Below are 21,780 nucleotides of genomic sequence, written 5' to 3'. Positions count from 1 at the left end.
TATACAGGGGGTACCGGTACAAAGACAATGTGCGGGGGCACCGGTTAATCGAGGTAATTGAGGTAATATGTACATTTAGGTAGAGGTAAAGTGAATATGCATGGATAATAAACAGAGAGTAGCAGCAGCATGAAAATGGGGGGAGGGACAATGCAAATAGTCCAGGTAGCCATTTGATTAGCTGTTCAGGAGTCTTATGGATTGGGGCTAGAAGCTGTTAAGAAGCCTTTAACGTGCGATAGCAAAGAGAACAGTCTATGACTAGGGTGGCTGGAGTCTTTGGCTATTTTTTGGGCCTTCCTCTGACACCGCCTGGTATAGAGGTTCTGGATGGCAGGAATCTTGGCCCACTACGCACTACCATCTGTAGTGCCTTGCAGTCGGAGGCCGAGCAGTTGCAATACCAGGCTGTGATGCAACCATGCCCTCGATGGTGCAGCTGTAGATGTTTTTGAGGATCTGAGGACCCATGCCAAATCTTTTCAGTCTCCTCAGGGGGAATAGGTGTTGTCATGCCCTCTTCACGACTATCTTGGTGTGTTTGGACCATGATAGTTTGTTGGTGATGAGAATGGGGGTGTACTCTGTCCTCCATTTTCTGTAGTCCACAATCATCTCCTCTATCTTGATCACATTGAGGGAGAGGTTGATATCCTGGCAACACACTGCCAGGTCTCTGACCTCCTCCCTGTAGGCTGTTTCATTGTTGTCGGTGATCTTAACGATGGTGTTGGAGTCATGCCTGGCCATGCAGTCATGGGTGAACAGGGAGTACAGGAGGGGACTGAGCATGCACCCCTGAGGGGCCCCTGTGTTGATGATCAGCGTGACAGATGTGTTGTTATCTACCCTTACCACCTGGGGGCAGCCCGCCAGGAAGTCGTTGATCCAGTTGCACAGGGAATTGTTTAGTCCCAGGGTTCTTATGAGCTTTGAGGGCACTATGGTGTTGAACTATGGTCAATGAATAGCATTCTTACGTGGGTGTTCCTTTTGTCCAGGTGGGAAAGGGCAGTGTGGCGTCATCTGTGGATCCGTTGAGGTGGTATGCAAATTGGAGTGGGTCTAGGGTTTCTGGGATGATGGTGTTGTGAGCCATGATCAGCCTTTCAAAGCACTTCATGGCTACAGATGTGAGTGCTACGGGTCGGTAGTCATTTAGGCAGGTTACCTTAGTGTTATTGGGCACAGGGACTATGGTTGTCTGCTTGAAACATGCTGGAATTACAGACTCGGTCAGGGACAGGTTGAAAATGTAATTGAAGACACTTGCCAGTTGGTCAGTGCATGCTCGGAGTACACGTCCTGGTAATCCGTCTAATCTGTCCGCCTTGTGAATGTTGACCTGTTTAAAGGTCTTACTCACATCAGCTACGGAGAGCGTGATCACACAGTCACCCGGAACAGCTGATGCTCTCATGCATGCGTCAGTGTTGCTTGCCTCGAGGCGAGCATAGAAGTAATTTAGCTCATCTGGTAGGCTTGTGTCACTGGACAGCTCGCGGCTGTGGTTTTCCTTTGTAGTCCGTAATAGTTTGCAAGCCCTGCCACATCCGACGAGCGTCGGAGCCTGTGCAGTACGATTCAATCTTAGTCCTGTATTGACGCTTTGCCTGTTGGATGGTTCGTCGGAGGACATAGCAGGATTTCTAATAAGCGTCTGGGTTAATGTCCCGCACCTTGAAGCGGCAGCTCTAATCTTTAGCTCAGTGCGGATGTTGCCTGTAATCCATGACTTCTGGTTGGGGTATGTACGTACGGTCCCCATGGGGACAATGTCATCGATGCACTTATTGATGAAGCCAGTGACTTATGTGGTGTACTCCTCAATGCCATCGGAAGAATCCAGGAACATATTCCAGTCTGTGCTAGTAAAACAGTCCTGTAGCTTAGCATCTGTGTCATCTGACCACTTCCTTATCAAGCAAGTCACTGGTACTTCCTGCTTTAGTTTTTGCTTGTATGCAGGAATCAGGAGGATAGAGTTATGGTCAGATTTGCCAAATGGAGGGCGAGGGAGAGCCTTGTACTCTGTGTGTGGAGTCAAAGTGGTCTAGAGTTTTTTTCCCTCTGGTTACACATTTAACATGCTGGTAGAAATGAGGTAAAACAGATTTCAGTTTCCCTGCATTAAAGTCCCCGGACAGTAGGAGCGCCGCCTCCTGTACAGCTCGTTGAGTGCCGTCTTATTGCCAGCATCGGTTTGTGGTGGTAAATAGACAGCTTCGAAAAATATAGATTGGTCTTGGTAAATAGTGTGGTCTACAGCTTATCATGAGATACTCTACCTTAGGCGAGCAAAACCTAGAGACTTTCTTAGTATTAGATGTCGTGCACCAGCTGGTATTTACAAATAGACACAGACTGCCACTTCTACCTGGGGGCAGATTCTATCTATCCAAGTTGTTTAGCCATGACTCAGTGAAACATAAGATATTACCATTTTTAATGACCCGTTGGTAGGATAGTCGTGAACGGAGCTCATCCATTTTGTTATCCAATGATTCCACGTTGGCTAATAGGACTGATGGTAGAGGGGGATTCCTCACTCGCAGTCGGATCCTTACAAGGCACCCCAACCTACGCCCCCGATATCTCCTTCTCTTCTTCATGCGAATGATAGGGAAAAATCTTTGTCCACTACGAGGTAAGTAATTGCTATCCTGAGATCCAGAAGCTCTTTTCGGTCCTAAGAGACGGTGGCAGAAACATTATGTCCAAAATAATTTACAAATAACGCAAAAAAAAAATCAAGACACTGTTATAACCTTCACCCTCCCCATTGCCACATAGTCAATTCTCTTTCAGATATGAGGTTCCATACTCTGGAATTCCTATCTTCACATGGCCAAAACATCCCTCAACTTCATACGTAGACTAGGGGTCATCCTGATAAACCAAACTACCCAGTAGTCTCCAAGTCTCCACACACATAATCAAATGTGTTTTATTTTATGTATACTGAGTATGTGAGGTACACATACTTAAAGTGTTACATTTGAACACTTTAAAACTTTTTGTGTGGTTTTCATTTAATCCCTTTAGGGTTTCCAACTCACCTGCAATGTTTTAGCATTTAAAAAAACAAAGTACTGTTTAGTATTTCACTTGTTTTCTTTTTGTGAGGAATAAATAAAACCTTACAAAAATACACTAAAATGGACATTTATAGACATGAACAGTGGATAACCATTCTATCGTTATTTCTATTATAGTAGGCCAATGTTTCAATTGACACGTGGGTAGTGAATATGTTCCCTTGGAAATGTAGCTTAATGCAAGTCTCACAAGGTGGATAAGGACAGGTTATAGGTTTGTGATTGAGCAGACAGCGTGAAGCAGAGGCAATGCCCAAAATACCATTTAACGTTTATTTTGTAAGGCATGGTTTACATCATAGCATCAGCGCATTTCGTTTAAGCCATTTCTCAATTCAGTTCCACAATTGTTACGCTTCATCCCCATATCAATTTCTTGATTTTTTTTTTTACTCTTAAAACCATGCTACTTAAAATTACAGGACAAATATACAAACCAAACAAAGGGATACAGGAAGCAACATAGTCCAGCAGGCATGTATCATTTTCTTTTCTCAGAATGTATTCACTACAGCACAACTCCATTAAACATGTGCGCTCACCAAACATATCGGCTACACGCTCTCTCACACACAAGGCACCACCATGCCACCTACTGCATTCACTTCCTGTGGTTGGCCGCCTGGAACACAAAAACAGGGGGTTTAAATATGCTAAAATAAAGTCACATGCTCTGTCAATTAACCAATAGGAATTGTGTAGTCAGTCCAATAACTGAACAACATCTGTATCATTTTAGTAACTTCAAAGTAACTCCAATTAGCTTCAATAAGCCCGCTGCAGTATATTATATTACTACCACTTAACACATATCGACGTAGCAATATTGGTGGAATTGCACATCATCTTGACAGTTGTCTTGCGTGGCCATCTGAAACCTGGGCTCTCGAGGCTACCATGACTAGTTGTGAGGAGAAGGAGGGGAGTTTAAATTGATGCCCTTCAGTTCTGGCCTCCTACCCATATAAAAAGAATAGTAAAGTTTACCATAGATTACTATAGTACTTACTATAGAATGATATAGAATTCTGTAGTAAACTGTAGAATGTTATACTCAACACTGTAGTATCCCTCCATCGTGTAGTGCTTACTATAGACTTTTGAAGTATACTATAGAATGCCATACTACACACTGTACTATCCCTTGATCATTCTAACTTTTGAATTTTGTAGTATAATGTAAAATACTATTTTCACGTGTGCTCCCTCTCCGGCCTCTAGGTCACCAGGCTGCTGATTTATTAAGCACACCTGTCACCATCGTCACGCGCACCAGCGCCTCATGACACTCACCTGGACTCCATCACCTCCTTGATTACCTTCCCTATATTTGTCGCTCCTCTTGGTTCTTTCCTCAGGTGTTATTGACTCTGTTTTATGTCAGTGCGTTGTTTGTGTTTCTTGTTTTTATGTACCATTTATTAAACACTCACTCCCTGAACTTGCTTCCCAACTCTCAGTGTACATCGTTACAGAATAACACCTCACCTAAGGGAAGGGAGGGAGTGTTTTTTTGTGTTGGAAGGTATGTCTGGTCCAGGTGTCAGTACCAGAGCTACCAGGGAGGCCTCAGCTGGTACGTTGGGCTCTCACGCCCCAGGCCAGGTTTGTCGGGCTCTCACGCCCCAGGCCAGGTTCGTCGGGCTCTCACGCCCCAGGCCAGGTTCGTCGGGTTCTCACGCCCTAGGCCAGGTTCGTCGGGCTCTCACGCCCCAGGCCAGGTTCGTCGGGCTCTCACGCCCCAGGCCAGGTTCGTCGGGCTCTCACGCCCCAGGCCAGGTTCGTCGGGCTCTCACGCCCCGGCCAGGTTCGTCCGGCTCTCACGACCAGGCCAGATTTGTGAGACGCCTCTCACGCCCCGGCCAGGTTCGTGAGACGCCTCTCACGACCCGGTCAAGTTTCTGAGCCTCCGGTCCACTCCACTCCTGATCCCTGGGATCGTCCCTTTGGTCGGCGTCCTGCGGCTGGAGCCGCACGTCAGGGAGGGAGTACTGTCACGTGTGTTCCCTCTCTGGCCTCCAGGTCACCAGGCTGCTGATTATTGTGCACACCTGTCACACGCACCTGGACTCCATCACCTCCTTGATTATCTACCCTATATCTGTCACTCCCCTTGGTTCTTTCCTCAGGTGTTATTGACTGTTTCATGTCAGTGCGTTGTTTGTGTTTCTCAGCGTACATCATTACAACTATATTACACACTGTAATATCCCCCTCGATCATGTAGTGCTTACTATAGAATTTTGTAGTATACTGGAGAATTCTATACTACACTGTAATATCCTTAAATCATGTCGTGCTTGCTATAGAATTTTGTAGTATATTGGATACTTATACACTACACACTTTATATCACTTGATCGTGTAGTGCTTACTATAATATTTTTGAGTATACTGTAGAATACTATACTACACTGTAATATCCCTTGATCATGTAGTGCTTACTTTAGAAAGTATACTGTGTAGAATACTATACTACACACTGTAATGCTTACTTTAGACTTTTTTTGATCGATTGGACTGTCAATGCTGTTTTGATTTGAATGTACTGTCCTTGGGGAGCTCCTGCCAAGGATTTCCTCACGTTCCCCTTCAATCGTGAAGTGCTTACTATACAATGTTAAAGTATACTCCACACTGTAGTATCCCTTGATTTATTTTTATTTTACTATTTAAAAACACAGTACAACCACAAATGTGGATACAATGCATTTAGACATTTGTTGAGAATAATTACCATTGTGGTCCTAGTTTAAACATGTTACACATTTACAGCTAACCCACATGAAGAAATACAAACATATACTATGGTCAAAGTAAATGTATAGTAATCATTGTAGTGTCTCTGCTGACTTTATTGTAGTATTCACTGTAGTGTTTTTGCAGGCGTGTCTAACATACTATATACTCATTCATTGTTTTTGCGGGCATGTCTAGTATACGGTAGTATTCATTGTTGTCACGCCCTGACTTTAGAGAGACGTTTTATTGCTCTATTTGGTTAGGTCAGGGTGTGATTTGGGTGGGCATTCAATGTTTTCTATTTCTTTGTTTTTGGCAAAGTGTGGTTCCCAATCAGAGGCAGCTGTCTATCGTTGTCTCTGATTGGGAATCATACTTGTGGGTAACTATTTATTTTCTGTGTGTGTTCGTATGCATCACGGTTGTGTCACGTTTGGTTTCTGTTTACCTTTTTTTTGTGAAGGTTTCACTTCATTAAAGATGTGGAATTACATGCACACTGCGCCTTGGCTCATCTATGACAGGAAGTTTGAAGACAGTGAACGTGACAATTGTACTATTTTTCCAGACATAACTGTAGTAAACTGTACGTTTTTTGTGGACATGACTAGTGTATTGTAGTAACACCTGCTATATAGCCTTACCCATTTATATGCTTATTTAATTTGCATTTTGACATTGATTATTTCCATTAAATATATTCATTGCTGTTTTTGACTGTTATCTTCACCTTTCTGTGTCTCCTTTTAGATAGATAAACTCCATACAGCCAATCAAGTTCCAATTCAAGACAAGTTTCATGTCAACTGTCAATCATTCCCTGCTATGTATCATCTCCATTACCTGAATCTATAAAGACTCTATATAGACTCCGCCTGCACTTTATCTGGATTCCCACAGTAGATGGGCATCACCACAACCTAAACCTCAATCAGTTACAATCTTGTAATTGAAAAATATTGTGTGACAGGCTAGGAAACAAACTTTTGGTCAGTGTTTCCCTGGGCACCCTTGTTAGGGGAGGACATGCAGGAAATGTATAAAAGCACCCGTTTGTCATGTTCAAGTGAGGGCTTTGTACATGGAAGGCCGCGTGTGTGTGTGTGTGTGTGTGTGTGTGTGTGTGTGTGTGTGTGTGTGTGTGTGTGTGTGTGTGTGTGTGTGTGTGTGTGTGTGAGTGAAATGTTTATGAAATGTTTACTTTACAAGCCCTTAACCAACAATGCAGTTTTAAGAAAATATTTACTAAATAAATAAACTAAAGTAGAAAAAGTAACACAATAAAACAACAACGAGCCTATATCAAATCACATTGTATGAGTCACATGCTGAATACAACAGGTGTAGACGTAGACCTTACAGTGAAATGCTTACTTACGAGCCCCTAACCAACAGTGCAGTTTCAAAAAAATACAGATAAGAATAAGAGATAAAAGTAACAAGTAATTAAAGAGTGGCAGTAAAATAACAGTAGCGAGACTATGGGGGGAACCAATACAGAGTCAATGTGCAGGGGCACTGGTTAGTTGAGGTAGTATGTACATGTAGGTAGAGTTATTAAAGTGACTATGCATAGATGACAACAGAGAGTAGCAACGGTTTAAAGAGGGGGTGAGAGGGGGGGGAACTGCAAATAGTCTGGATAGCCGTTTGACTAGATGTTCAGGAGACATATGGCTTGGGGGAAGAAGCTGTTTAGAAGCCTCTTGGACCTAGACTTGGCGCTCCTGTACCGCTTGCCGTGCGGTAGCAGAGAGAACAGTCTATGACTAGGGTGGCTGGAGTCTTTGACAATTTTTAGGGCCTTCCTCTGACACTGGCTGGTATAGAAGTCCTGGATGGCAGGAAGCTTGGCCCCAATGTTGTACTGGGCCGTTCGCACTACCCTCTGTAGCGCCTTGAGATCGGAGGCCGAGTAGTTATCATAACAGTGTAGAGGGGGGGGGGGGGCAGTAATACAACCAGTCAGGATGCTCTCGATGGTGCAGCTGTAAAACCTTTTGAGGATCTGAGGACCCATGCCAAATCTTTTTGTGCCCTCTTCACAACTTTATTGGTGTGCATAGACCTTCTTCCTTTGTTGGTGATGACCAAGCAACTTGAAGCTCTCAACCTGCTCCACGTCAATGAGAATGGGGGCGTGCTCGGTCTTCCTTTTTCCTGTAGTCCACAATCATCTCCTTTGTCTTGATCACACTGAGGGAGAGGATGTTATCCTGGCACCACACGGCCAGGTCTTCAAAGCACTTCATGGCTACAGACGTGAGTGCTATGGGTCAGTAGTCATTTAGGCAGGTTACCTTAGTGTGCCTGGGCACAGGGACTATGGTGGTCTGCTTGAAACATGTTGGTATTACAGACTCGGACAGGGAGAGGTTGAAAATGTAATTGAAGACACTTGCCAGTTGGTCAGCGCATGCTTGCAGTACACGTCCTGGTAATCCATCTGGCCCTGTGGCCTGTTTGAAGGTCTTACTCACATCAGCTGCGGAAAGCGTGATCACACTGTCCTCCAGAACAACTGATGCTCTCATGCATGTTTCAGTGTTATTTGCCTCGAAGCGAGCATAGAAAGAGTTTACCTTGTCTGGTAGGCTTGTGTCACTGGCAGCTCTCGACTGTGCTTCCCTTTGTAGTGTGTAATGGTTTGCAAGCCCTGCCACATCCGACGAGCGTCAGAGCCAGTGTAGTACGATATACAGGGGGTACCGCCGGTACAGAGTCAATGTATGGGGGTACAGGTTAGTTGAGGTAATATGTACATGCATATGTACATGACTATGCATAGATAATAAACAGCGAGTAGCGGCAGTGTAAAAAAAGAAATGTGGTGGTTAACTGTTCTTTCTTTTCCACCATCGGAAGTACAATATTTGTCATAGCTTTTGGTCATCTTGTGAGCTTGGTCAGCTGAATTTCTGTGAAAGCTCTTTCAGAAAGCTATCTAGTAAAAGTAGCTGATCTAAGAAGTAATTTTGGTGTACGCTTGTCATTGTGTGTTATCTGTCAAACACACAAACCTAATCCTCTAAACTTTAATAAACTCTGCTTGTTCTTTATCTGCTTCTGTGCTGTTTCTATAACGACACAGGGCGAGACCCAGATGCAGGAGGCAGATGGTTTGAGATGGTTTGAGTCTCTGATATTTATTAAAATACAAGGGACAGGCAAAAGGCAGATCGAGGACAGTCAAAAGTTCATTAACTAGATCGGAGTCCGAAAGGTACAGGGCGGCAGGCAAGCTTGAGGTCAGGGCAGGCTGAATGGTCCGGCAGGCGGGCTCAGTGTCAGGGCAGGCAGAAAACCGGAACCGGGAGGGCTAGAAAACAGAGACTTGGAAAAACGGGAGCACGGAAGAAACACGCTGGTAGGCTTGATGAGACAAGACGAACTGGCAACAGACAAACAGAGAACACAGGTATAAATGCACTGGGGATAATGGGGAAGATGGACGACACCTGGAGGGGGGTGGAGACAAGCACAAAGACAGGTGAAACAGATCAGGGTATGACAGTTTCCCTTTAATGGGCCTAGAACCTGTGTAACGTTTAGATGTTAGAATTGTAATAAAAAAACATATATATTGTCTAATATGTTGTCTGGTCCGTTGCATTGCTCAGAACTGTTGACCCAACTCAATAGGCGGTCTATCACGAACGGTCTTCTATTCTGGTTGAGGTGTTCCCTCACTTAACAGTAGGCTTAGTCTGGTAGTTGTGCCATTTTAGCTAACCCTAGTCGGCAGGTGTTACTACAATATACAGCTCATGTCCGCAAAAACACTTTAGTAAATACTGCAGTCATGTCTGCAAAAACACTCCAGTATTCTAGTCATGTCTGTGTAAATACTACAGTCATGTCTGCAAAAACATTACAGTAAATAATATAGTATACTACAGTCATGTCTGCAAAAACATTTCAGTAAATACTACATTAATTTCTTCAAACACTACCATAAACTACAGTCATGTCTGCAAAAACACTACAGTAAGTACTACAGTATACTAGTCATGTCCGCAAAAACACTATGGTAAATATAGTATACTACAGCCATGTCTGCAAAAACACTACAATGAATACTATAGTATATAAATGTAATAACAAAAGAGTATTTAGACCATAGTATAAGTATTTTTTATGTGTACTCTCCTTCCTCCACCAGCTCTTCCCCTGGGCCAGGTCAGGAGGAGAGTCAGTGGATACAGCATGTACAGTGTCTTGCGAAAGTATTCGGCCCCCTTGAACTTTGCGACCTTTTGCCACATTTCAGGCTTCAAACATAAAGATATAAAACTGTATTTTTTTGTGAAGAATCAACAACAAGTGGGACACAATCATGAAGTGGAACGACATTTATTGGATATTTCAAACTTTTTTAACAAATCAAAAACTGAAAAATTGGGTGTGCAAAATTATTCAGCCCCTTTACTTTCAGTGCAGCAAACTCTCTCCAGAAGTTCAGTGAGGATCTCTGAATGATCCAATGTTGACCTAAATGACTAATGATGATAAATACAATCCACCTGTGTGTAATCAAGTCTTCGTATAAATGCACCTGCACTGTGATAGTCTCAGAGGTCCGTTAAAAGCGCAGAGAGCATCATGAAGAACAAGGAACACACCAGGCAGGTCCGAGATACTGTTGTGAAGAAGTTTAAAGCCGGATTTGGATACAAAAAGATTTCCCAAGCTTTAAACATCCCAAGGAGCACTGTGCAAGCGATAATATTGAAATGGAAGGAGTATCAGACCACTGCAAATCTACCAAGACCTGGCCGTCCCTCTAAACTTTCAGCTCATACAAGGAGAAGACTGATCAGAGATGCAGCCAAGAGGCCCATGATCACTCTGGATGAACTGCAGAGATCTACAGCTGAGGTGGGAGACTCTGTCCATAGGACAACAAACAGTCGTGTATTGCACAAATCTGGCCTTTATGGAAGAGTGGCAAGAAGAAAGCCATTTCTTAAAGATATCCATAAAAAGTGTCGTTTAAAGTTTGCCACAAGCCACCTGGGAGACACACCAAACATGTGGAAGAAGGTGCTCTGGTCAGATGAAACCAAAATTGAACTTTTTGGCAACAATGCAAAACGTTATGTTTGGCGTAAAAGCAACACAGCTGAACACACCATCCCCACTGTCAAACATGGTGGTGGCAGCATCATGGTTTGGGCCTGCTTTTCTTCAGCAGGGACAGGGAAGATGGTTAAAATTGATGGGAAGATGGATGGAGCCAAATACAGGACCATTCTGGAAGAAAACCTGATGGAGTCTGCAAAAGACCTGAGACTGGGACGGAGATTTGTCTTCCAACAAGACAATGATCCAAAACATAAATCAAAATCTACAATGGAATGGTTCAAAAATAAACATAACCAGGTGTTAGAATGGCCAAGTCAAAGTCCAGACCTGAATCCAATCGAGTATCTGTGGAAAGAACTGAAAACTGCTGTTCACAAATGCTCTCCATCCAACCTCACTGAGCTCGAGCTGTTTTGCAAGGAGGAATGGGAAAAAATGTCAGTCTCTCGATGTGCAAAACTGATAGAGACATACCCCAAGCGACTTACAGCTGTAATCGCAGCAAAAGGTGGCGCTACAAAGTATTAACTTAAGGGGGCTGAATAATTTTGCACGCCCAATTTTTCAGTTTTTGATTTGTTAAAAAAGTTTGAAATATCCAATAAATGTCGTTCCACTTCATGATTGTGTCCCACTTGTTGTTGATTCTTCACAAAAAAATACAGTTTTATATCTTTATGTTTGAAGCCTGAAATGTGGCAAAAGGTCGCAAAGTTCAAGGGGGCCGAATACTTTCGCAAGGCACTGTATGAGGGAGGGAGATGGAGCAGGCAAGCGAGACAGCAATGGATGTAGACTGGACTTGAAATGAGTGGATGAGAGTTGACTGACTATCTGTCTGCCTGTCTGACTAAAGAACAGGGGGAGAGGCTGTAAGAATGTCCAAGACTATTTGTGAAGAGAACTGGAAGTGCATCAGAGGAGGGAAGGAACAGCCAGGATTAGGCTGTGGTGGAAAAAGCACAAGATTACAGAGGCTGAGGATAAGGAAATAAAGCAAAATAGTGGAGGGAGGTGTAATCCGGCTATCTCGATCCCAGCAAGACTCATAAACCAGGACGTGCATTTTCAACATGATGTAATCCTGATTTTGGACAATCCAGGGCCCAAATTTCTGAATAGTGTTACATCACGGGCTGGCATGCCTTGTCTCGTTCACTGCTACAGAACTACAGTAGTTGGTCACTCACATTTTCACTTGGTCATGCATTGCCAATTAAATGAAAATTGGAATGAGGTGGAAGTTAGGATTCACCCATAAGCAGTTTGAGAGATCCAAACAAATGCTTTCACTTTTGTTCAGATTCGGAGGCGGAGACCAACACCCGCTACGCTATTCCGTTTGACAGACCAACCGTCTCCCGAGGAGGAAAACGACAATCACCAGGTAAAACAGCACCACCTGAAATGCCTGCAAGTACTATCACACCACTAAACCTACATGCAGTCCTTGAAGTACTAACCACAGCATTCAATTACATTATGTCAGCAGTGGTCCCCCAATTCTTGTCCTGGAGAGCAATGGGTTGTGCAGGATTTTCTAAACTAACAAATGGAATTGTTTTAAGATCCTTTAGCTATTTGATTATGAATTTTAGGACCCATTTAGCCCATAGAAACACTTTGAATAGCTGATTCACACATGGAATAACAGCTACTGGAACAATACATCAAAAGAAGTTATGTTTTAAAGTGTCTGTCCTATATCTGAGAGGTATAAGAAAGATCGGGAAGTATTTTTATTTTTATTTTTTGACCCATATTAAAATAAAACATTTGGGCACTAAACTACTTCCATATACACTTCCATAAATGTTTGACACTAGTACCGGGCTACCTTCAGACAAGCAAAATGGACACCATCGTGAGAGTCTTATCTTTCCATGTTGGCCATATTAGTTTTGCAGGCCTAACCATTTGTTTTCGTGGGAATATTTCTCAAGGTCTGACAAACACCACTGTAGTTCGGCCACCTTCCACCGCATTGGCGGATGTGGTGGATTGAGGCGCAGCCCATGCAAAAAGACATCTGCATCTTAAAACGGATTTTGATGGGGATTGTTGTATTATGCTAATTTGATTTCTGTGAGCACTCACATCAACTCTATGGACATTCTTGTGGTGGTTGATACATTTATCGTAAGGGAAAATCAAGTCTGAAATTTCAAAGTGGAAATTGCAAACGTCAGAAGCCTTTTTAAACTTCAAATACACTACACAGTGTTAATATTCCTGCATTGCAGGAAGGTTTTACTGCAACAGGGCGATCAAATGAAGATCCTACATCTGTACATGTCTTATCAAGACTGATTACTTGAATCAGGTGTTGGACTGTAACTAAAATCTGCACACTTTGTGGCTCTCAAGAACCAGGTGTGAAGACCCTTGCATGATGTGACAATCTGTTGTGGTTGTCTCAGTTTTCATTTGAGAGCAAGGCACCGTTTTCTTAGGCCAATGTGTTGGATGTGCAGTGAGTTAGTTTGATGCAGCCTAAATGGCACCCTGATCCCTATATTGCACACTACTTTTGGCCAGTAGTGCCTTACATAGGGAATAGTGTGCCTTTGTAGATTTGACATTGTTTTTCTCTTTACCTGCATAGTGGGTCATTGGGGAAAATGGCGTCCTCACCAAGAACATCAATGCGCATGTGTACCAGCCTCCATCACTCAAAGGTAGGTTGACTATCCATCATCTTATTATGTAAACAGTGACCCATAAAGCATTTGGGAGAGTTGAGGAAACCACTTCCTGTCTGTAGCCATGTTTTCTGGCCTGGGATTAGTCTATATCTGTCTTGACTGAAAGGGTTTTAAGTGGAAATGGCTTAATCATGAGGTGTGTGTGTGTTGGGTTAGTTTGTGTGTGTGCGTGTGTGTAAGTGAACGTGTGTGTGAACGTGTGGGTGTTGTGAGATTAGGGGCAGAGACAGCTGTGAGTCTCCACTGCTCTGGATCATCCAGGATTATAGGATGGGGCACACAGCTGCAGTGCAGACAGGCAACATCGCACACACTCTCACATGACCTGTTCCTTATGATATAGTATATTTACTATTAGCAATACCTGAAGCCGTGCATTAAGTCTCGTGTCCCGATCTGTTTGTCCGTCCATTTCTTTCTGTGGCTGCATACTAAAGTACAATTTGGCATTTTTGGCATAGCTGATCTTAAAACTGTTTTGGTTCTAAAAACTATTACCCTCTTTTCTGTGCCTGTCTGTCTGTCTGTCGTTCCGTCTGTCTGCCTGTTTGTCTGTGTGGTTTCACAGCTGTACAGAGGATGGCTCAAGCCCGCATGAAGTCTCTGGGAACCTGTGGCCCCGAAGAGACAGATGACTTCTCTGGGGAGGAAAGCGTGGACTGTGAGGAGAGCCTGGATATATCCCCTGTCTCCACCACTGGTGAGAGAAGCACAACACGGGTGTTATGTCCCAAGTCCCACGCAGTGTGCACTTGTGCACCCCTCCCCACACTCGCCAATTTCAAAGCATTGGATTGGTGTAAGCATGGGATATAGGGAGTTTCCACAACTTCCACACCAGTGCTGTATTTTTAAATGCAGCAAGTGAACAAGTGTACACTTAAGGCTGAAGGGTAGAGAATTGGAACGCAGAGGAGTATCAGCAGAAATACTCTATCGCTCGCTTGCACGCATGCACTCACACACAAATACATGCTCTAGCTCACTCACTCACTCACTCACTCACTCACTCACTCACTCACTCTCTCATTTACTCACTCTTGAAGGTGCAATCTGTTAGTTACTACAAAAACATTTGGCTAAGAAGCAAAACAAACAACATTTGACAGTACACCTTTAACAATAGCCAATTCCTCTTCCCAGGGTCAAGGGTCAATTCAGAGGGAAGAATTGCCCACTTTCTTCACCTGAGAGTCCCACACGGAGAGGAGGAAGAGGAGCTGGATGATGAGGAGAAGAGGGGAAAAGGTGGACCAAGAAGGCCAAAGAAGAAGGGAGAATAACAGAGCGCTGTGTGTTACAGAGAGGAGATTCAGATTCTGTGGCAAAAGATGATTGACGATCCAGAGTGATGTTTTCTAATTATTATATAAAGAGCGTGGAGAAAATATCTAAATACGTGTGTGTGCGTGCGTGTGTGCGTTTGTGCAGTTGTGCGTGTGCTTGCTTGCATTCGTGTGTGTGTGTGTGTGTGTCAGTGGAGGCTCCTCAGAGGAGGAAGGGGAGGACCATCCTCCTCAGTGAATTTCATAAAAATGTAAATTGTAAAACATTCAAAAAGTTAGTATTTTTAGATAAAACAATACTAAATACAATCACGTCACCGAACAATTGATTAAAACACACTATTTTGCAAAGAAGGTCTCCAGTAGCCTCAACAGCACTCTGTAGGGTAGCACCATGGTGTAGCCGGAGGACAGCTAGCTTCAGTCCTCCTCTAGGTACATTGACTTCAATACAAAACCCAGGAGGCACGAGGTTCTCAACCCATCCATAGACTTACACAGTAATTATGACAACTTCCGGAGGACATCCTCCAGCCTATCAGATTTCTTGCAGCATGAACTGACATGTTGTCCACCCAATAAAATAATCAGATAATTAATCTAGTACTGAAATCATAAGCTACAGCTAGCTAGCACTGCAGTGTATAGAGAGAAAAAACAATAGTTGAAGAGGTATGAAAATATGTATTTCTTCTAAAATGAAGGAGAAGCAAAAGAGAAATAGAGAGAGATTTTGTCATTTTTTGTTCACTTTCAATTTCACTTAGTTAGCAAATGCAGCTAGCTAATTTAGCCTACTGAAACACACTGTTCAAACAGAGGGATGCTATGTTAGCTAGCTGGCTATGACCATCCAATACAAGACTGGAACTCTTCCAAGTCAAGGTAAGCTTTTGGTATTACTAATTTATTGCCACCAGGGCACTGTACACTAACGTTACTGTGTGATTGTAGCGGGTTTACTAATGGGTTGGTTCTATTAACTATGCTGACTATGACGCTACTTTAGCTAATATGGTGACAACGATGTAGGCTGTGTGTAGTGGTTCAGCTTGGAAAGGTTTTTTACTGTTGTGTATTGAAGTCCATAGGCGAAGGGACAAGATGAGAGGAGGAGAGCGCGGACTACAACGTGGCTGCTATGAAAGTGAACTGTGTTTACGCGTGTAATTCGTTCTGCCGATTCTGTTGAAATATGCTTATTAAACGGAAGCAAACAGAAAAAAAACAGGGATAGACATACTTGAATTTGTCCAATAGAAACTCTCGTTTGCAACTGTTGGACTAATGATTACACCCTATATCAGCTGGTATGCTGATATAGGTGGTATTGTGCAAGGTGGTATTGATGTCACTGTCTGTTGCCTCAAATTTGTCTCTCAACCTGTGTGCAGCTACGTTATAAACATTCATTCATAGGCTAGGTTGTAGCAACGTCATGATGGGTATAGGGAAAAGTATTCTAGTATCACGTAGTGGCCTAAACCTATTGCTGTTACATTGAACTAGGTGAATGGAATATGAACGAGAGTCATCCAATATGCTGTGATTTAAATAAATCGTCCTCCCTCATCTTAAACGGTACTGACCGCCACTGGTGTGTGTGTGTGTATGTATGCCTATCTTTGTGTGTCTGTTTGTATGCATGTGAGAAAGAGAGAGACACAGTGGGAGAGAAATAAAACGAGAGAGAGAAAAAGAGAGAGTTCTAAAGTGTTTAAGCTGAATGGTAGTGTTCCAGACAGCACTTCCTTATGAATTCCAGATTGCAGACGTCACTGTCTGAGGAACAGTCTTCACTGTCTGAGGAACTGTCTTGGTGGCTGTGCAGCCACGGAGGGGAGACGATGCTTATCATTGAGCGCGTTCCAGATTGTAGCTGTGCGTCTCATGCTTAGGTCCATGCTTTTTGTTGTGGAAATGAAGGCACTGTGATTTGACCGGTATTCCCAGCATTATCCTCTAGTTGTTGCAGGTAGAAAATCCTAGGAAATGTTCTGTAATTGACACAAGCTGTCTCGAATCAATCAACCAATCAATGTCTGGTTGTGCATGTGTGTTTGGCAGGGGATGGCCTGAGCCAGGGGAGGCGTGGCTCTGCGAATCTCAATCACACAAAACCTATTATTTGTCAGGGAATACTGTTTGTAGATCAGTAATTCTACACCTCACTTTGCTTAAGCTGATCCTCTCAAATGGACTCGGAAGTTGTAGCTAAAAATCGGTCAGTTAAGGGAAGTAGTCAAATTAACCAACCATGGAAGTATATTGGGGCCAATTTTAGGGGTTGCCCAGTCCAGGACTCAAACCCGGGTCCAGCAATTGTTAAGCCAACAATTTAACAGTTAAGGTGTTGGCTTGACAGTCGCTGAACACAGGTTTGAATCCGGGGCATTCACAATTCATTTCAATTTCACTCATTCATTTACTCCACCAATAAGTACGGGATTGAGCTGCTTGCTATGGAACAGGTAAACTAGTTGTTTACATGTTTGATTGTTAAGTGCAGGCACGAGAAGTGACTGATATTTCATGGGTGGGGAGAGGGAGCGACAGAAAAGGGTGGACATGGAGGGGGTTTTGCTTGAAGCACTGAACATCATGACATGACGTGAATAGGATTGTGTTTAGTCTATTACAGGCATCATCACTTCACTGACTTACGAGTTCTACACTAGACATTAGGAATATACTCTATTTGGAACAAAAAATAATAACGATGAAAGTATCGGTTCTGTTGCAGAACACTGGAGATCATTCTTGTTTGCTAAAGTGGTAAGGTTAATCATTTGGCTGACAAAGGTTTTTATTTACATTTACTAACACCAATGACACTTGATATTTAGACACACCAAATGATCAGTGAAATCCTCAAATGTATGACATACTAAAAGGGTGTGATTAACTAATAATTTTATTTAATATAGACCCCTCCCCCAATAACAGTTTGCCACCGGAGGGAATGCTCAAGGTTCTTGTATATCTTTGTAATGAGTGATATTCAAGGCAGTAACACCAAATGAAATAAAACTTAGGGACACATATTATATTGGTTTTAATATCATTCTTATAAAAGTATTCTAATAGCATTCGTTGTTTTTATTGATCTATACAATATTTAAATAATTTGGTTTACTTTCTAGCATTTAAAATAATTGATAGATATCTCTAAATCCCCAAAACATGTCACTACTACTCTACTTATCGCTACTGGGACAAGCCAATTTGCTTGCCCTAACGACTTTAAACAATGCATACAGGGCATTCGGGAAAGCATTCAGACCCCTTGACTTTTTCCACATTTTGTTACATTACAGCCTTATTCTAAAATGGATTAAATCGTTTTTTCCCCTCACCAATCTACACACAATACCCCATAATGACAAAGCAAAAACTGTTTTATAGGAATTTTTGCAAATGTATTATAAATAAAAAACTGAAATATGACATTGACATAAGTATTCGAACCCTTTACTCAGTACTTTTTTGAAGCACCTTTGGCAGTGATTACAGCCTCGAGTCGGCTTGGGTACAAGCTTGGCACACTTGTATTTGTGGATTTTCTCCCATTATTCTCTGCAGATCCTCTCAAGCTCTGTCAGGTTGGATGGGGAGCATCACAGCACAGCTATTTTCAGATCTCTCCAGAGATGAACGATCGGGTTCAAATCCGGGCTCTGGCTGGGCCACTCAAGGACATTCAGAGACTTGTCCAGAAGCCACTCCTGCATTGTCTTGGCTGTGTGCTTAGGCTCGTTGTCCTGTTGGAAGGATAACCTTTGCCAAAGTCTGAGGTTCTGAGTACTCTGGAGCAGGTTTTCATCAAGGATCTCTCTCTGTACTTTGCTCCGTTTATCTTTCCCTCGATCCTGACTAGTCTCCCAGTCCCGGCCGCTGAAAAACATCCCCACAGCATGATGCCATCACCATGCTTCATCGTACGGATGGTGCAGGTTTCCTCCAGACATGACGCTTGGCATTCAGACCTAAGAGTTCAATCTTGTTTCATCAGAGCAGAGAATCTTGCTACTCGTGGTCTGAGAGTCCTTTAGGTGCCTTTTGGCAACTCCAAGCGGGCTGTCATCGGCTTTTTACTGAGGAGTGGCTTCCGTCTGGCCACTCTACCATAAAAGCCTGATTGGTGGAGTGCTGTAGAGATGGTTGTCCGTCTGGATGGTTCTCCCATCTCCACGGAGGAACTCTGGAGCTCTGTCAGAGTGACCGGTGGTCACCTCCCTGACCAAGACCTTCCTCCCCAGATTACTCAGTTTGGCCGAGCGGCCAGCTCTAGGAAGGGCCTTGGTGGTTCCAAACTTCTTTAAGAATGATGGAGGCCAGCCTCCCGGGTGGTGCAATGGTTAAGGGCGCTGTACTGCAGCGCCAGCTGTGCCACCAGAGACCCTGGGTTCGCGCCCAGACTCTGTCGTAACTGGCCGCGACCGGGAGGTCCGTGGGGTGATGCACAATTGGCCTAGCATTGTCCGGGTTAGGGAGGGCTTGGCCGGTAGGGATATCCTTGTTTCATCGCGCACCAGCAACTCCTGTGGTGGGCGGGGCCCAGTGCACACTAACCAAGGTTGCCAGGTGCATGGTGTTTCCTCTGGCACATTGGTGCGGCTGGCTTCCTGGTTGAATGTGCGCTGTGTTAAGAAGCTGTGCGGCTTGGTTGGGTTGTGTATCGGAGGTCGCATGACTTTCAACCTTCGTCTCTCCCGAGCCCGTACGGGAGTTGTAGCGATGAGACAACATAGTAGCTACTAAAAAAACAATTGGATACCATGAAATTGGGGAGAAAAAGGACCAAAAAAAAGAATGATGGAGGCCAATGTGTTCTTAGTGACCTTCAATACTGCAGACATATTTTGGTACCCTTCCTGTTTTGCTCTGACATGCACTCTCAAATGTGGGACCTTATATTGACAAGTGTGAGCCTTTCCAAATCATGTCCAATCAATTGAATTTACCACAGGTTGACTCAATCAAGTTGTAGGAGCATCTCAAGGATGATCAATGGAAACAGGATGCACTTGAGCTCAATTTCGAGTCTCATAGCAAAGAGTCCAAATACTTATTTAAATAAGGTATTTCTGTTTTTGTAAGTATACATTTGCAAAAATGTCTAAAACCTGTTTTCGCTGTGTCATTATGGAGTATTGTGTGTAGTTTGAAGAGGAATTGTTTTTATTTAATCCATTTTAGAATAAGGCTGTAACATAACACTGTGGAAAAAGTCAAGGGGTCTGAATACTTTCCGAATGCAGTATATGTTTATCATTGATAAACAGCTCGCGATAAACAAAAAAAAACATGTATGATGTGTAACTATTTGACATTTTTTAAGTGTTTTTCATGGTTGCAAACGCGGGGGACACATATGCCTGACGCAATTCAAGAAAGACCCTTCTCCGGGCTTTGTGAGTTCTGATTTTCTGCACAGTGCATATGCAATAAACATGGCCTGGATCGCGACCATTACATTGAGGGCTAGTTTCATCTGCTTTGATATGTAGAAGTTGTATTCTTTATTTTTTTTAAACTTTGTTGAAAGGGGTCCTGAACTCACAGTGCATGCTCTGTGCACAGTTAGCATGTAGCCTAGCGTGTTGTGCATGGTACTGAAGAAAAGTGAAAGTCATGTTTTGTTTAACCATGTCTGCATATTTAAAGTATATGGATACTCCAATCTCTGTTAACAATACAATTTCTATGTTACTATAATGTGTGTGGGTGTGGGTGCTTTACATTTCCAGCACAGTCTGTATTATACTACTGTTGGCCACTAGATGTCAGTCTACATTAGTAGCAGGACAAATAATTGACACTATACTCCCCCTCTTCTCAAGTCAGTGCATCTGATTTTTCGGTGTAGGGTGAAGTTGCCCCTATACACTGATCTTGGGTCAGTTTTGCATTTACTTCACTAATGGTTAAGGTTAGGAATAGTGAAGGGGAAGTTCATCCTAAAATCAAATCAAATCAAATGTTATTTGTCACATACACATGGTTAGCAGATGTTAATGCGAGTGTAGCGAAATGCTTGTGCTTCTAGTTCCGACAATGCAGTAATAACCAACAAGTAATCTAACTAACAATTCCAAAACTACTGTCTTATACACACAAGTGTAAGGGGATAAAGAATATGTACATAAAGATATATGAATGAGTTATGGTACAGAGCGGCATAGGCAAGATACAGTAGATGGTATCGAGTACAGTAAATACATATGAGATGAGCATGTAAACAAAGTGGCATAGTTAAAGTGGCTAGTGATACATGTATTACATAAAGATGCAGTGGATGATATAGAGTACAGTATATACGTATACATATGAGATTAATAATGTAGGGTATGTAAACATTATATTAGGTAGCATTGTTTAAAGTGGCTAGTGATATGTTTTACATAATTTCCCATCAATTCCCATTATTAAAGTGGCTGGAGTTGAGTCAGTGTGTTGGCAGCAGCCACTCAATGTTAGTGGTGGCTGTTTAACAGTCTGATGGCCTTGAGATAGAAGCTGTTTTTCAGTCTCTCGGTCCCAGCTTTGATGCACCTGTACTGACCTCGCCTTCTGGATGATAGTGCGGTGAACAGGCAGTGGCTCGGGTGGTTGTTGTCCTTGATGATCTTTATGGCCTTCCTGTAACATCGGGTGGTGTAGGTGTCCTGGAGGGCAGGTAGTTTGCCTCCGGTGATGCGTTGTGCAGACCTCACTACCCTCTGGAGAGCCTTACGGTTGTGGGCGGAGCAGTTGCCGTACCAGGCGGTGATACAGCCCGCCAGGATGCTCTCGATTGTGCATCTGTAGAAGTTTGTGAGTGCTTTTGGTGACAAGCCGAATTTCTTCAGCCTCCTGAGGTTG

The 21,780-nt window shown here is 43.2% G+C and overlaps 1 protein-coding gene across 1 annotated transcript in view; it reads left to right on the top strand.

Moving 5' to 3' along the window:
• Positions 1 to 20,631, top strand: part of LOC110491678 (protein phosphatase 1 regulatory subunit 1B-like) — a 36,340-nt gene extending 15,709 nt beyond the window's left edge. The window contains exons 2-5 of the mRNA XM_021565303.3: positions 12,229 to 12,312; positions 13,531 to 13,603; positions 14,199 to 14,330; positions 14,774 to 20,631. Coding sequence (XP_021420978.1) covers positions 12,229 to 12,312; positions 13,531 to 13,603; positions 14,199 to 14,330; positions 14,774 to 14,913 — 429 coding nt within the window. The 3' untranslated portion in view covers positions 14,914 to 20,631. The remainder of the gene's footprint in view (positions 1 to 12,228; positions 12,313 to 13,530; positions 13,604 to 14,198; positions 14,331 to 14,773) is intronic.
• Positions 20,632 to 21,780: the final 1,149 nt, after the last annotated feature.

This window comes from Oncorhynchus mykiss, chromosome 16, assembly GCF_057628025.1.
Source record: "Oncorhynchus mykiss isolate SJ-2025 chromosome 16, ASM5762802v1, whole genome shotgun sequence".
In the NCBI taxonomy this organism is placed as follows: Eukaryota; Metazoa; Chordata; class Actinopteri; order Salmoniformes; family Salmonidae; genus Oncorhynchus; species Oncorhynchus mykiss.
This window is presented reverse-complemented; position numbering and strand designations above follow the sequence as displayed.